The sequence below is a fragment of the Gadus chalcogrammus genome, chromosome 11 (assembly GCF_026213295.1).
Source record: "Gadus chalcogrammus isolate NIFS_2021 chromosome 11, NIFS_Gcha_1.0, whole genome shotgun sequence".
NCBI classification, from domain to species: Eukaryota; Metazoa; Chordata; class Actinopteri; order Gadiformes; family Gadidae; genus Gadus; species Gadus chalcogrammus.
In genome coordinates this window covers 17413886-17429705 of record NC_079422.1, presented here as the reverse complement: position 1 = coordinate 17429705, position 15820 = coordinate 17413886, and the positions used below count along the sequence as shown (strand labels likewise).

Here is a 15820-nt window from a genome sequence, read left to right as displayed (position 1 = left end):
AACATTTATTCATAAAACTATATACAATGAATGGTAAAACAATCAATATTTTTTAGCTAGAAAACAGATAGAAATATAGCAATCCCAAACATATCTCTCTGTAAAATATTTATTTGTATAGCGTTCACGATAAGTAGTATGATTACTTTCCCTTTGTAATGATTTGTACATTGACTGTGTGGTTGATATTTACATTGTGCCTGTTAACACCTGTTCACATCAGTAAGCAGGTTTACACTGCAGATTTTGGTTAAAAAAACATTCACACCACCTTAACATACTCTGGTCACGCACACACACACACACGCACACGCACACGCACACGCACACACACACACACACACACACGCACACACACACACACACTCTCTTAAAGTCATTAGTTTTACAATATGGCTCAACATTATACAAAAGAGAAATCTTGGCTTACTGAAACTCCCTCAGACATTGACATAACACTTTAGACATTGGAACATCTGAAATGCTTTCCTCTCCCATGGTAAAGTGCAAATAAAATATACTCTTCTTTCCTGCCCTCTCTTACAAAGAAGATGCCCTTTTTTGGTAATGGCTGATTGTATTGATTGCTGCATAAAATACTGTCCGGGTGCTTAGCCTATTGACCCATTTAAAGCTTCCAGTTTACTTTAGCATTTTAGCTTTTAAGCCCTCGTAAGCTCGTCAAAATGCAGTTCGCCTCTTGACGACCTTCGACCTTTGACGGTTGCTTACGCGCTGAGGCTCTGGATGGATGGACTGTAGTTGGTGTGACACTGTGTCCCCGTGGCTTTACCCCACAGGTTCAGCTCCTCCGTTGAAGGCGTTGAATGCAGGAGCTCCACTCCGCAGGGCTCCTTGCGCATTAACACCGCTATTGACAAGCTCACCGCTGACCATCTGAACGTTCACACCCGAGTGCTCTTCGTTGAATCCTCCCGGCGCTGCGGCACCGGCGTCAAAAAAAACCCTAATCCCGACGTCCTCATCCTAGCGAAACCTCCTCTTTACTTCTCGTCGCTCACCGAACAGTCCAGGGGTTTGACGTCCTGTATCTCCATGATCTTGGCGTCCACCTGCAGCAGCCCCTCGACCGCCGACACCTTGAGCTCCTCCTCCTCCTCCCCGGGCACCTTCTCCTCGGACGAGGAGGTGCTACGGCTGGACAGGGTGTCCATCTCGTCCTCCACCACCGCCAGACGCTCCGCCATGCAGTGGGCGGTGAGCCGCGCCTCCGGGTCGTGGTCCCAGCACTCCTCGATGGTGCCGCAGATGGCCGCGATGCCCTGTGATGGGGGGGGGGGGGGGGGGGGGGGGGGGGGGGAGAAGGGAGGTGTTGGTACTGGGACTAGGGCTGTGCGATCAATCAAAGTTTGATTGCTATTTCGATGTTTGGTTCAAACGGTCTCCAAACTAATATTATCGAGTTTACATTATTTTCTATTTTAACATTTTGTGTTATTTTTAAGGGGAACTTTCAACGTTCTCAGATAGAAAGTGTTTTCTTTTTGGAGAGAAATGCTGATTAAACGCATCATGTTTTCAAACTCTAAAATAATCCTGATTTCAATATTGACCAAAATAATCGGGATTAGGATTTTTCCAATAATCGAGCAGCCTAACTGTCTAACTGGGAATTCAGCGTACTGTACTGGAGTGGAATACAGGGGGCTACCCCATGCTGGGAAGGCCAGGGTGGTGGTGAGAGTGAGAGAGGAACAGAGTTCTGGTAAAGCGGCCTGGGTGGGAATCTGTTGGTTGGCCAGCAGTTGCTGATGTTGTTGTAGTTGTTGCCAAAAAGCTCATATCATTTGCACCATATGCGTGTGTAAGAGGCGATGATATTAGACATTTAGTCTTGTTTATATGAGTCGGGGGGACGATATTGCTCAACTAAAACATGGATTGGGAAACTGATTTGAAACCGATGATCTTTCATAATCGTGGGAATGCGTGGGACGTGGGAAAAAGTGAGAAAACTAAACCTCTGATAGATAAGGGATGGTTTTAGTATGAGGTTTGTCTGAAATCATAACTACTTACTATGCAATAAAAAAGAGTATACAAAAAAGATCTTAATTCTTCAAATATATGGACACTAGAGTCTTGGAATACCCATAATGCATTTGGACCCAAAGACAAATGCCTTTGCCGCGACTATTAAACTCTATTAAAAACCATTACAACCGCAATATTTGTATTATTATTGCAATCATATACAACAAATATCCTTCTGTTTGTACACATATAACTCAGTGGGTTTGCGGCGTGTCGTCTCCATCAATTACGGCCGGCAGGTTGAATTCCGGGATTTCTTTTTTACTTTTGGCTCACATACTAATAGCGCGCCAGAAAACAGTGCACACTGTAGCATGGTGTATACGATGCAAAGGTTTCGATTCGGCCACTGCACTGGGTTCTCGTCTGTCTATGAATGCGTGTGTTGCCTGTAGTGGTTCCATGCGCAGCAGTAGAAGAAGCTGAGGTGTCTCATCCGTCTATGAATGAGTGTGTTGTCTGTAGTGGTTCCATGTGTAGCAGTAGAAGGAGCTGAGGTGTCTCACCGGGTGGCTGAGCCAGGAGTTGCAGATCTCGGGCCGGCCGCGGTCTCTCAGCACGTTGTCCTTCATGCTCTCCACGCAGGGGTGCTCTCGCACCTTGGAGCCAAACGGGGGCTCGTAGTCTTTCACCTCTGCAGACGCAAACACACGCACACGCACACGCACACACACACACACACACACACACACACACACACACACACACACACACACACACACACACACACACACACACACACAGAACAAGGTTAGAAAAGGTTGTGGACACTACCTAAGGTATGAGGGATCATCGGCCATTTCACACAAGGAAACAACTTAGTCATCTTGACATCACATCTTTGTCCTCAGTTGTTTATGTTTGTGTCTCACAATGCTTTCCACGACAAAGGCAGCGCTCGATCTTTGGCACGTGACCAGCGTTTGTTTGTAAAAACGTGTTCAGTTGATACCAGCAACCGATGCCTCCCCCGGCCTGGGAGCGTTCAAAACACCAAACTCACCATGGGTCAGTTTTTCCTTTTTTTCTTTTCGAGTTGGGAAAACGCCTAAGGTAATAAGAGAAAGCTTGGAGTACTGAAACGCTAAAACATGAAAAAGAGAGTTCCGGGATTGTGTCCAGACCTCATGAAATTGAACTCACAACAGCTGCAGAGTTTGTCTGTAACCTTAAAGAGACGGCTCTCAGACGACAGTAACGAAGAGGAATGAGATGCTAACAGCTGCACTTAAGCTGGGCGGCTTCGTGAAATGACATTGTTCTATCAATACCAAATGACATTGAAAATTACTTTAATGATTTACTCATTGAAATCCCGTCTCATCTAGTCATTCATGTATTTATTGGTTGGGTAATGCCTAATACATTTGAATGACCTAATGCTATTCTGTACTATTATATAATACTGGTCTGTGATCCACAAACAATTTCCTCTTCTTCTCAATAACATCGCCAAATATAGTCTATCTAGAAAACATTTCCAGGAAGCCGCACATCCATCACTAATAGTATGGCATTATGGCACTAACAAAGACCCTAAAAACATTTAAAAACATCTCTCTCCCAGCATTCCTGACATCCTGTATGCCTGAACTTTGCCCCTATCTGCACCGCCGGGCCTTGTCTTTGACTCCCGATTTCATGACGTGTCAGAAATGTAATGTAATAAATCACACTTAGATTAAATAAATTATGCTTCTGGGGTCTCTGTGGCATGTGTGTCCTCCAACGCTCAGAGGAAGTGGGAAGGCCGGAGCGGAGCTACACGGACAGGAAGTGAAGGCCGGAGCAGAGCTACACGGACAGGAAGTGAAGGCCGGAGTGGAGCTCCACGGACCGGAATTGAAGGGCCTTGTTTGGGACTGCGCAGAGAAGCTGACTCTGCAAGGCCCACGTTTCCTGTTTTTCCGGCAAGTGGAACCCGCCCACCCCTACAATAGTCCAAAACGAGCCCCCCGCCCATCCATCAAAACAGACAGCCGCACACACACATGCATACATACACAACCACGCACACATGCATACATACGCACCCACGCAAACACACACCTTAAGACACTTACACAACCACACACACACACACACACACACACACACACACACACACACACACACACACACACACACACACACACACACACACACACACACACACACACACACACACACACACACACACACACACACACACGCACTGACACACACAACCACGCACTCACACTCACACACTCAAACACACACACACACACACACACACACGCCAGGGAGTTTGGGTTTTCGTCCTCAACCTCTCGGCTGTTTGGGTTTCATGTCGAGTTCCAAATATCACCGATTTCAAACGGTGTCCGGGAGTCGACGCAGAGGCAGCACGGCGCAACGCCCCCCGGGAGAACTTGCTTCAAAACAGAGCGCTAAGAAAACAACGGTCTGTGTTTCATCAAACCGACGAGGGGGCATGAGAGAGTCATTATCACAATTACCCAGTTATGCGCTGCAGATTTTGTCGAACGGCCATAAAACCCCGCGGGTCGGTGATGCAATCGCCATCGTGTCCCCATTATTTGTGCTTATTTTTCCCGTGAGCCCCGTTTTACAAACAAGCAACTCGAAGTGAAGCAGAGCGAATAAGGGAAAGTGAGGAATTACTCAAGCGGTCCGCTGAGGAAGCTGTTAAAAGAAAAAAGCGCCACTTGTTTACACCCTCCTCGGGGAGACTTGCAAGGCCTCCCTGCCCCGGTAGAGCTACGGGTCGGCCTCACACGCAGAGCTAGGCTGCGGTTTCAGAACACATGTCACACGAGGCTGCACCTGGAGTCTCCTTCCCGCCGCTCTCCTCCCTCTTCCTCCTCCCCGGGGTGTGTGTTTCTACCGTCTGGGGCCCCGCGGTAAGGGCCCCGTGCATCCCAGCGCGGTCTCAGGGAAGGGAGGCCGGCTTTACGACAGCTTCCTTTCCAGATTATCTGTCTGGGTCTTGCGTCGCCCAGAGGTTGGCAGCGACCTCGCCGAGGGGGGCGGTGGGGGGCCCTGGTTGCCGTGGCGCTCCGAGACCCCCACCTGCCTCGCGGGGCGGAGGAGGATTTTTCTTCAGTATTTTTTGTTTGCTTTGAAAAGGGAGCGGTCCGAGGAAGTGAGCTGGTCGACCGCGCACGTGAAGGGCGTGGGCCCAGCTGGGGAACGGGCCGAGCGTGTCCGACGCCTGGCCAAACAAACCCAGGGAACGACGGGGAAGGAACGGGGATTCAGAGGGTAGGGGATGTGAGGATAAGAGTAAAGAGAAGAAGGAAAAGAAGGAAACGGTTGCGAAAAGCTGCAAAAAATATAATAAAAAAATAATTCTATAGTAGTATTCTCGCGACTAGCAACGTACATGAATAGCATTTCCTTATTTATATTTTCAACGTCCGTTACGAGAAACTACACTCTTAAGTTTCAGGCGGGATTCCTGTGGCCGGGTCTGTGGACAGAGTCATTATGACATTGTTTAACTATAACCCTTTTGCCAACAGGGCTTTTTCTTTACGAGCTCCCGGTCAGAGTCAAGTTCATCCAGAGAGAGCGAGAGCGATAGATGGAGGTAGATGGATAGACATGTAGAGAGCGGGAGAGACAGAGAGGGAGAGAGAGAGAATAAAAGATGGATGGAGGCAGATGGAAAAGCCGATCTAGGATAAAGGTTGAGTGATGAGAGAGAGATAGCGAGACTAGTTTAAGTGCCGGGCGGGAAAGACCATAACTTTAACCACAAACCTGTCCGAGGCCGACAATATAACTCCATATAAAGAAAAACACTAACTGACTCATTGTGACTTCAAAGCAAAACAGCAGGGTCTTCAGATATAATCCTCTACTATTACTGCCAGTTCCTGGAGTGCCAGAACACCTGTTGCTCCTCACCTAATACCCTCCCAAGAAATGTTGAACACTGTGCTGGGCCAATCATCTAGTCGTGTCTGGTTCCCTGCTCTCCTATCAATGGCAAGCAGCCAATAGGAGCCCATCCCAATGCCAATCCCAAACGCAATGAGGATGGTCACATGTTTTGACACTGGGCACACCAACCTACAAACCCCACTATGCCCTGAGATACAACAGAATGACCCCAGAAGATTTAATTGAAATGATACAAACTTTAGCCATCACACAGGAAAAGGAGAGAGAGGAAGAGAGTGAAATGGGGGGGGGACAAATAAATTGGGAAGGAAGAGAGAGGGATGGAATGAGAAGGAGAGAGATGTACTATAACTGACCACAACAACAACAGGATAGGGTAGTATTTCAATCCAGGGCTCCCTCCCCTGTTGTTAGGGTGGAGCAGGGAAACTATAAGGAGGCAGACGCCACACACACATACACGTACTCTCACAGGCATACATACAAACACATGCACACACTGACACGCATACTCACACGCACACACACACAGACAGAAAACCCCCCGAATCAGATCCAAAAAAGAAACAAAGACAGATCAGGGGCATCTGTCTCTCTCATTCATTCTCTCTTCCTGTCGCACACACACACACACACACACACACACACACACACACACACACACACACACACACACACACACACACACACACACACACACACACACACACACACACACACACACACACACACACACACACACACACACACACACATGCACACACTTCTGATGGAATGTGACTGTCTGGTTTTTAAGGTCTAGGTAAGACGTGGCTTGGATGACAGAGCATAGATCCTCCTCCACATCTTTGCTACGACTAGACTGTATTAACATGCACACACGCACGCACACACATCCACGCACACACACACACACACACACACACACACACACACACACACACACACACACACACACACACACACACACACACACACACACACACACACACACACACACACACACACACACACACACACACACACACACAAAGAGCAGCATCTACAAACAAATAAATAAAAGACCATTGACCCTTCTGGAGATGCATGTGCACTCTCTGACCCTCTATCCGTCTATCTATACATTTACATTTACATTTAGCAGACGCTTTTATCCAAAGCGACTTACAATCTCTCTCTTGCTCCTTGTCTCTCTCCCATGCTCAGTTGTCTCTCGCCTTGCTTCCCTGCCCATATAAGGGCACAAGTGGCTGAACTGAGATCGTCTCCGATCCAAATATCAGACATTCCACAGACTGCTGCTGCAGCAGACCTGGGCGCTGGAGGTGGGGATGGAGGTGGAGGTGGAGGTGGAGGTGGAGGAATGGAGGCCCATGCCTCTGTTCATGCTGGGTGCACACTACAGAATAATAAGCCCCCAAAAAAGGGGTTTCCTTAAACATTGAACAACCAAAACAGCTAACAGCGTCTTCAACTATCTTTAGGTGAGCTCTACTTTTTTTTTTTTTACATTTTTTGAATTGTCTGGTCTGGTGTGTGCCAGGCATAACCCTTCAACACACAACCCTGATCCTTACCACACAGGAAACCACAGTCTAAAAAGTCCCCCTGCCATGTTGGCTTGCAATCACACACAGGAATGCACACACACACACACACACACACACGCACACACACACACACATTTGTAAATGCGCTAAAATGTAATACCAATACAGCATTAGACACCTCATGGGGACAGAAAGCGTGTGTGTGTGTGTGTGTGTGTGTGTGTGTGTGTGTGTGTGTGTGTGTGTGTGTGTGTGTGTGTGTGTGTGTGTGTGTGTGTGTGTGTGTGTGTGTGTGTGTGTGTGTGTGTGTTGTGGCATCCCGCCACGGAAGCCTCGGCCTGGACAGGCCCGGGGTACCGTAAAGGACTGGGTATACCACCCCCACCCACCAGTCGGCGATGGAGAGCAGCCCATTCGGCTCCCCAATCAGGGTGATTGGTGGACACCTGGCCGAAAGCGGAGGGGCCATCTTAAAAGGAGGACCAGCCCAGCACAGCAGGGGCACGGGAGAGCAAGGAGGAAGGTAGCGCTCGGGTGTGAGAGAGCCTGGAGGCCCACGGAGGCCCTAGAAACCGCGTCTGCATTGTATGATTCAAGTTGTCTGCAATAAATGCCTGCCATGGCTTATCCAGCACACCAAAGTGTCGTTTGTCCGTGGAACCCGGCTCATTTGGGTAGCGGGTTACCACAGTGTGTGTGTGTGTGTGTGTGTTATTTTGTGTGTGTGTGTGTGTGTGTGTGTGTGTGTGTGTGTGTGTGTGGTTGCTTGTGAGCATGGTGATTGTATGTGTTTTTATCACTGTGTTTTTGTCTATATGTGTATGTTGATGTCTGTGAGGATTGTTTTTCCTCGGGTATATATATATATATATCTAAGTTTGTACCTTTGTCTGTCTGTTTAAGTGTATGTCTGTGTGTTTGCGTGCAAACGTCTATGTTTTGGTGGGTGTCTCTGTGTGTTTGTGTGTGAATGTCTATGTTTTGGCGGGTGGGTGTTTCCTGTGTGTGGGTTTGCTTACAAACTTTTGCTTATGTGTGGGTGCGTGCACATGTATCTTCTGACCTCCCATGGCCTCACAGCGAGACTTGAGTGTATGCGTGTGCGTGTGTGTGTGTGCGTGCGTGCATGCTTGCGTGCGTGTGCATGTGCACGGTTTGCGTGTGTGTCTGCTGACCTCCGATGGCTTCACAGCGAGACGTGAGCTCCCAGAGCACCAGAGCCATGGAGTAGACGTCGGTCTGCTTGAAGGATTCGATGTTCTCCAGGTTCAGCCGGGACTCCAGGACCTCCGGGGCCATGTACCGCGCCGTGCCCACCTGCACATTGGACACACAGCCAGGATCATGAACACACCGGCCTGGGAACCCCGTAGTCCTACTGTGCTGGATCAGAAGGGGATCCTAACAAGTGTTTTTATACAGCGGCCGGTCTACAGGATGTTGATTGAATACCTTTACAGACACGTCTTCTTAGAGCGTGGGTTTTTAGGACAGGGTGTTTCATGCTTCTCTTCCCACCAGGAAAACCTGACTAGTGCTGAGTGCGTTTAATGTCAGCCAATCAGACTCTTACAGAGCCCAGCCTCCAGTGAGGTGATTGGTCAAAACCAATATGAAGGGAAGAAAAGAAAAGGGAAATGCCCCACTGCCAAGATTTAAGATTATTATTACAATTTTGATTATTAATTTTAAATCAGATTTATGAGACAATGAATATACTCAACACTGGGTTTGGTCATATTTTTGCCTGACATAGAGATAGAGAGGAGACCTTGGCTCTGTCTGTATTATTGTCTATATTGATCATTATTAGCCCGTAGTAGGGATGACAGCTGAGTCTTTTCCTGCTGGTTCAAGATTATTGAGACAGCAGGGTGGTCTCAGGTTCCTGTGTCACGCAAGAAAAATGTAACTTTACACATGCATTCTATCTAATACATATCCATAGATAGTATCCGTGAAATCTTGTTCAAACAAAATCTGGTTCAGCACGGCCTGATTGTGGCGCAATGTTAAGCAGGTTTGATTTTTTCAATCTAATTTAGGGAAAAGCGTGCACAATGAGATAGTTAAAGGACCTACAAACTATGATATATTTGTTATGGAAAAAATGAGATATTTGCGAACGCTGGGCATGTGCACAAAAGAGGAAACTCTCTGCTAGACATTTAGCCTCTTCTAAGGCAGTGTGTGTGTGTAAGTGTCTGGGTTTGCGAATGACTCAAGTCATTGCCACCTGTTGCTCATGTTTGGCCGTGAATCATAAATCAGGGAAGGACAATGAGGAACAAAGGACGTATAGACAGATTCAGAGCAGTATGTAAAGCTATGGAGACAGACAGAGCTCAAGGGAGAATCAGGGTCACCTCCAGTTCTTCTTTTTTTTTTCACCAACTTAATCTCTCTCTCTCTCTCTCTCTCTCTCTCTCTCTCTCTCTCTCTCTCTCTCTCTCTCTCTCTCTCTCTCTCTCTCTCTCTCTCTCTCTCTCTCTCTCTCTCTCTCTCTCTCTCTCTCTCTCTCTCTCTCTCTCTCTCTCTCTCTCTCTCTCTCTCTCTCTCTCTCTCTCTCTCTCTCTCTCTCTCTCTCTCCGTGTGCAAAGATAAACAAACATGGCCAGCTCTTATCTTACTCCAAATACAACACAATAAGCCTACAGTGGCACAATACGCAGAGCTTAGATGACAACACAGAAAGGCCTACCTCCCAAAACGCTGAGGGACAGAGAATATGCTTTCCCTAATCTGCAAGATCAGCCAAACACATTTTAAAACACAGCTGGTCATGCAGCTCATGGGGATTTCTCCAAGGAAGTGGTTTATATGCAACCATTGACTGCTACTACATTTGCTATGACTTTCACTACTACTATCGCTTCTACTACTAATACTACTACATTCCAATAATAATAATAATCCTTTCCACAAGGAAAGATACGAGACAGATAAAGATCGATAGAGAGAGTGAGTGTTTGTGAAAGAGAGAGATAGATAGTACAGCGAGTACCAGGAGAGATCGAGGAATTTCTCCAATAACAAATTCCTGTTATTCCCCATCTCCTACACAGCAGCAATAAAAAAAGCCAGAGGATATTTTGTTCCATGGATGGCTAACACTATCAGCCAGGACATGTCCTCTCACCTGCCCGCTGTTGGCCAGGTCGTCCACGGTCAGGAAGTTGTCCAGGCGGAGTCCCAGGCCAAAGTCACACAGGCAGCACGTCAGGTCGTTCTTCACCAGGATGTTGGAGCTCTTCAGGTCCCGATGGACGATGGGAACCTAAGGACATCCACAAAGAGGCATCAGTATCAAAAGACAGTTCCTGGATGAGGCGGGAAACATCGTGACAGCGGACATTGATTCAACATGAAACACTAAAAGGTGACATATTATACCACCAGGTGTGAGTGTGATTTGCCGTTACAAGCCATTTTGAAAATCTGCCACTTCTGACAACACAAGTGGGCGTGTCCGCCTAGATGTATGACGGATAGCAGAGCAACGTTTGCTACAGTCCACCTGGTAGGGTGGTAGACTGATCTATCCAGCAAACATCTAGGTGGACACGCCCACTTGTGATGTCAGAAGAGGCACATTTTCCGAACGGCTTGTAACGGCTAATCACACTCAAACCAGGTGGTATAATATGTCACCTTCGACATTCCTACAAGCCAGGGCCCACGAAGGTTAACGGTTAAAAAACGTAGGGTTGTTGGCTTGAAGGTTGCAGTGTCAGTGACGGTATTTGTTTAAGACCGTAGGGTTTGAAACAGTGTTATTGCGGGGGTACCTTGGGACGTCCGCAGGGTAGGTGGTCGCTGTGGAGGTGGGCCACTCCCTTGGCCATGGAGCTGCCAAGAACCTTCAGCTCCTCCCAGCTGATGATGTGTCGAGTCAGGTACTCCTGTCCGAGCGGAGCGGAGAAACACAGCCGTGGAAGAGTGAGAGGGGGAAGGAAAATAACAGGAGACGAGAAGTGATATTTGAAGTAGTTTGTCAAAGAAGGTTGGATCATTATTGCAATCTAAGATTTTTTAACATAAGATCATCTTTTAGAAAAAAAAAAAGTTGTGCCTTCAATGGACAGGACAGGGAAGAGCAACATGGAATTGCATTGATGAAGAGACATGTAGGAATGACATGTAGCACAGGATTCAGGCGGGAATTGAACCTTGCCCGCGTGGTTAGTGCCCTGGCGGGTTGAGCCATCGAGCCACTCTCAATTAAAACATTTAAGAACGCAAATCAGAGGAGAGCAACAGAGCAGACATTAGCCAGGGCAGCTAGCATGTAAGGAGCTGCAAGAGCTCTGCTGCCTGCTCCGATTCCCGGTGTTCCGTTCACCCACCTGTAGATTCCCGATGGGATGGAAGGCGGTGATCAACCAGTACTGCTTCTCCACCTTTCGCTCTTCGGCCGTGAGGAAGTGGAGGATGTGCTCGTGCTGGAGGTCCGTGTCCGAGAAGATGTCCTTCTCGTTCTTCCAGGAGGCGTACTCCTCGTAGGGGAAGATCTTGACGGCCACCGTCTCAAACTGGTCCGACGTGCTCTGCTTCAGCTTCCCCTTGTACACCTGGGCGAAGCGGCCCTTCCCCACCTGACGCCAAAGGGGGACGCCAACATGGACGTCAGTAAGATGCATCGGTGTGAAATGTGTATCATGGAGTTAAGATAGAAAAATGCTGGAAAATGCTTGGATTGGATTAAATTGGACTTAATCATCCAAAATGCAGCATATGAACTAAGTTAAGCAAAAGTGAATAGCTCTTGATCGCCCTTCAACAACTCAGCATATCAAGCACGATGGCTCCAATTACTTTCACTTTTGTTTAGATCCATTCATCTCACCACAGGCCAAACAGAAAAAAGACAAGGAAGCCAACAGAACAAAGAAACCCAGGCACCTGCATGTCCAGCTCGATGGGCAGCGGCTCCGTGTTGTGGTTGAGGTTGTTGGCGTGCGTGGAGCTGCTGTCGGAGCCGTCGTCGTCCATCATGATGGCGCAGGCGTCGCTGCAGTCCAGACCCCCGGCCTTGGCCTTGCGCTTCTTGCGGCCGTTCTCCCACTCCTGGTTGATGTGGCGGTGGCGGGCCACCCGGTACCAGTAGAACATGGCCACCACCGCGCAAAGCAGCACGGGCAGGGGCAGCAGGCTGATCAGGATGACGGAGGCCATGGGCACCTCCTGGGTGACGTCCACCACTGGACAGAGGAGGGGAGGGAGGCGAAGGGGGAGGAGGAGAAGGATGAGTGATCGGTGTAACATATGGAGAGTTTTTTTGGGGGAAGGGGAGTGGAGAGGAGGGGAGGTGAAGGGAGAGGAGGAGATTGATGAGTGATGGCGGGTGTAACGAGTAAGGAGGTTTGTGTTGAGGAGGGGAGGGGTGTTGGAGGGGAGGTGGAGGAGGAGGGGGGAGGAGGAGGGGGGAGGAGGGGAGAGCAGGGGGGAGGAGGGGAGGGGAGAGTAGGTGGAGGAGGAAAGGAGGAGAAGGATGAGTGATCAGTGTAACAAGTGGGGCGGTTTGTTTGGAGGAGGGGAGGGAAGAGAAGGGGAAGTGGTGAAGGAGGAGAGGGCTGGAGGAGAAAAAGGAGAGGGGAGAGTTGGGAAGGGGGAGAGGAGATGAGGGGGGGGGGGGAATTAGAGAGGGGGTAGTGGAGGAGGGGAGAGGAGGAGAGAGTTGGCGGAGGAGGGAGGGAGAGGAGAGGAGGGGAGTGGAGAGGGAGAGGAGAGGAGAGGAGGGAAGGAGAGGGAAGGAGAGGGAAGGAGATGGGAGGATAGGAGGCCAGAGAGAAGGGTGTATAGTAGTTAGGTCTCTGAATGAATGCGGTGAGAAAAACAGTCCCACATTCATCCGCATCCACAGCTGTCAGCAGCCTGGAGGGATTCCTGTATAACCTTACCATAGCCCACCACCTCCTCTACCGCAGGCAAATATTATCCGAGCCCCTACAAAACGACAGCGATCTCTCCTTCAAGCCCATTCAGACACGACTCACTTACAGCTCATTGGGTGTTCTTAATAAGATCGGCTCTAAGCTCCTATTTCCACTGAGAATAATGATCACCATAACCGTTTAAGGGGCGAGGATAGCGCACGCAAAAAACAAAGTGTGAGTTTTCATACTGGCGTGTCTGCTGCGGGCCAGGAGTCTGGCTACGGGCTTGGCTTCGCTAGACGCTAGGCAGGCTGCAGTGGACACCGCCTGCCAAACGACTCTGGACTCTGGGGCTGTGCAGCCAGCGGCCAGCTTCACCACACGGGGCCCAAGCCTTTAACTACCACCTCTGGTTCAGCTGGCAGTGGGCAGGGGACGGCGGCCAAAGCCCTGAGGCCCACGGCGCAGGAGGAGGAGAACAGTGGATGGCCTGTCCTGCTCTGGACTGACCATCCAGGCCAGGTCCCTCTCTCGTTCTCTCTGTACGTCTGTGTCGGGATGATGTGAACGCCAGCCTCAGTCACACCCCCGCTTCCCACCCACCCCCCGAACGGTTAACACACACTTTTTTCCCAAACACAACACACAAACACACACACGCGTGCACACACTCACGCACACAGACACACGTATACGCACGCGCATGCATGCACACACTCGCGCACCCAAATGCACTTGCACACATACACAGACAAACAAATACACACTCACACTCACAACACACACGCGCATGAACACAAACACACACACACGCAGGTGTGATAGGTACATACGCACACACACACACAATGTTGAGGAAAATAACTACTGGATATAAATCTGTTTGATCTTCTGTTTGATCTACTATATAAATGGCTTTGGGCTTTTGCTTAGATACCGCACTGCAAACACATTAGTACGTTCAAAATGAATAAAAAGCATATTTGCTCTGTGGCTTATAAAGACTCAAAGTGACTCCCTAGTATGTGTGTGTGTGTGTGTGTGTGTGTGTGTGTGTGTGTGTGTGTGTGTGTGTGTGTGTGTGTGTGTGTGTGTGTGTGTGTGTGTGTGTGTGTGTGTGTGTGTGTGTGTGTGTGTGTGTGTGTGTGAGCGGGCATGTATTTGCGCATCTGTGTGTATGTGTGTACGTGTGTGTGAGCGTGTTAAACATGTCGGGAGTTGGGCGGGCAGGCGGAGTTCTACTGGTTAGGGAACTCGTGTTGCCTTTTCCTATCACCATGCCAGAATGTTCTCACTGTACGAGGTTCAACAAATCATTCAAAACAGGAGAAGAAATGCCTGTGTAATTTGTATAATGAAACGCAGCAATAATTTGTGTGTGTGTGCGTATCTAACTGTTTATGTGTGCTTGTATCTTTCTGTGTGTTTCTGTGTGTGCGTGCGTGCGTGCGTGCGTGCGTGCGTGCGTGCGTGCATGTGTGTGTGTATCAATCAGTGTGAGTTTGTGTGTGTGTCTGCATCAATCAGCATGTGCATATGTGTGTGTGTATATCTGTGAATAAGTGTGGGAGTGTGTTACTGTCTGTCTGCATGTGTGTGAGTGAGCGTCTGCGCGTGGGTGCACAGTGCACACGTGTGCGTCTGAACACTGAGTCGTGCCTTCCCCAAAATGTGTGACTCAGGCTCTGTCTTCTCTGTCCAGGATGTCGTTAATTGACTGTGGCGCGCCGCTGTAAACAAGAGGACTTGGATGGAGCTGAGGCCTCACAGAGGAGCCAGTCTCTCTGGGGGGGGGGGCAGTCTCTCTGGTGAGGGGGCTGAGTGGCAGCCCAGACGTGATTTCATGGTATGACACGAAGGGGCCGGGTCAGGCCAGGAGACAGGAGACTCATCCCACGCTGAAAATACATCAGTGTGTGTGCAGAGTGCATCGGTGCACGCACCACATCATTGACACCAAACTGGGCTAGTGTTGACCGCAACGCACGCTAATGCATACTCATGCACACTAACGCACACTAACACACACTAACGCACACTAACGCACAGTAACGCAATCAGCGCTGGGATTGGGATTACAGCCCATCATATGATTATGGGATTACGGATCGATATATTCAATATATTATATGAAAAGATTTAGTGAGATTTAGTGACATCAAGTTTGCGCGTGTTTTCGCTCTCTCGTATGAACTGGTCGGTTTCAGGTTAAGTCCCATGTGTTTCAGTCGTCATACATTTGTATGCAGCCTTCTTCCCTTTAAAGAGGCCTAATAAAGCAAGACGCTGTGTGAAAATCACCTGATGTCGACCGGCTCTTTGACCGCACATTCAAGAGAGGACAGGATGATTCAGGGACTAGGAATGCTTCAGGCTGTGCCAAAGAAAGAGAGTGGGAAAGAGACACGTGGTGCTATAGAACGTCCAGGAGTCAGACTATACGCTGCA

The 15820-nt window shown here is 48.9% G+C and overlaps 1 protein-coding gene across 1 annotated transcript in view; it reads right to left on the bottom strand.

Annotated features, from left to right (window-relative positions):
- LOC130391723 (TGF-beta receptor type-2-like) overlaps window positions 1-15820 on the bottom strand; it is a 28787-nt gene continuing 12967 nt past the window's right edge. The window contains exons 4-10 of the mRNA XM_056601971.1: window positions 12399-12697; window positions 11843-12091; window positions 11285-11398; window positions 10636-10773; window positions 8672-8813; window positions 2562-2689; window positions 1-1283 (exon numbers count right to left, since the gene is read on the bottom strand). Of these exons, the coding sequence (XP_056457946.1) occupies window positions 1005-1283; window positions 2562-2689; window positions 8672-8813; window positions 10636-10773; window positions 11285-11398; window positions 11843-12091; window positions 12399-12697 (1349 nt within the window). The 3' untranslated portion in view covers window positions 1-1004. The remainder of the gene's footprint in view (window positions 1284-2561; window positions 2690-8671; window positions 8814-10635; window positions 10774-11284; window positions 11399-11842; window positions 12092-12398; window positions 12698-15820) is intronic.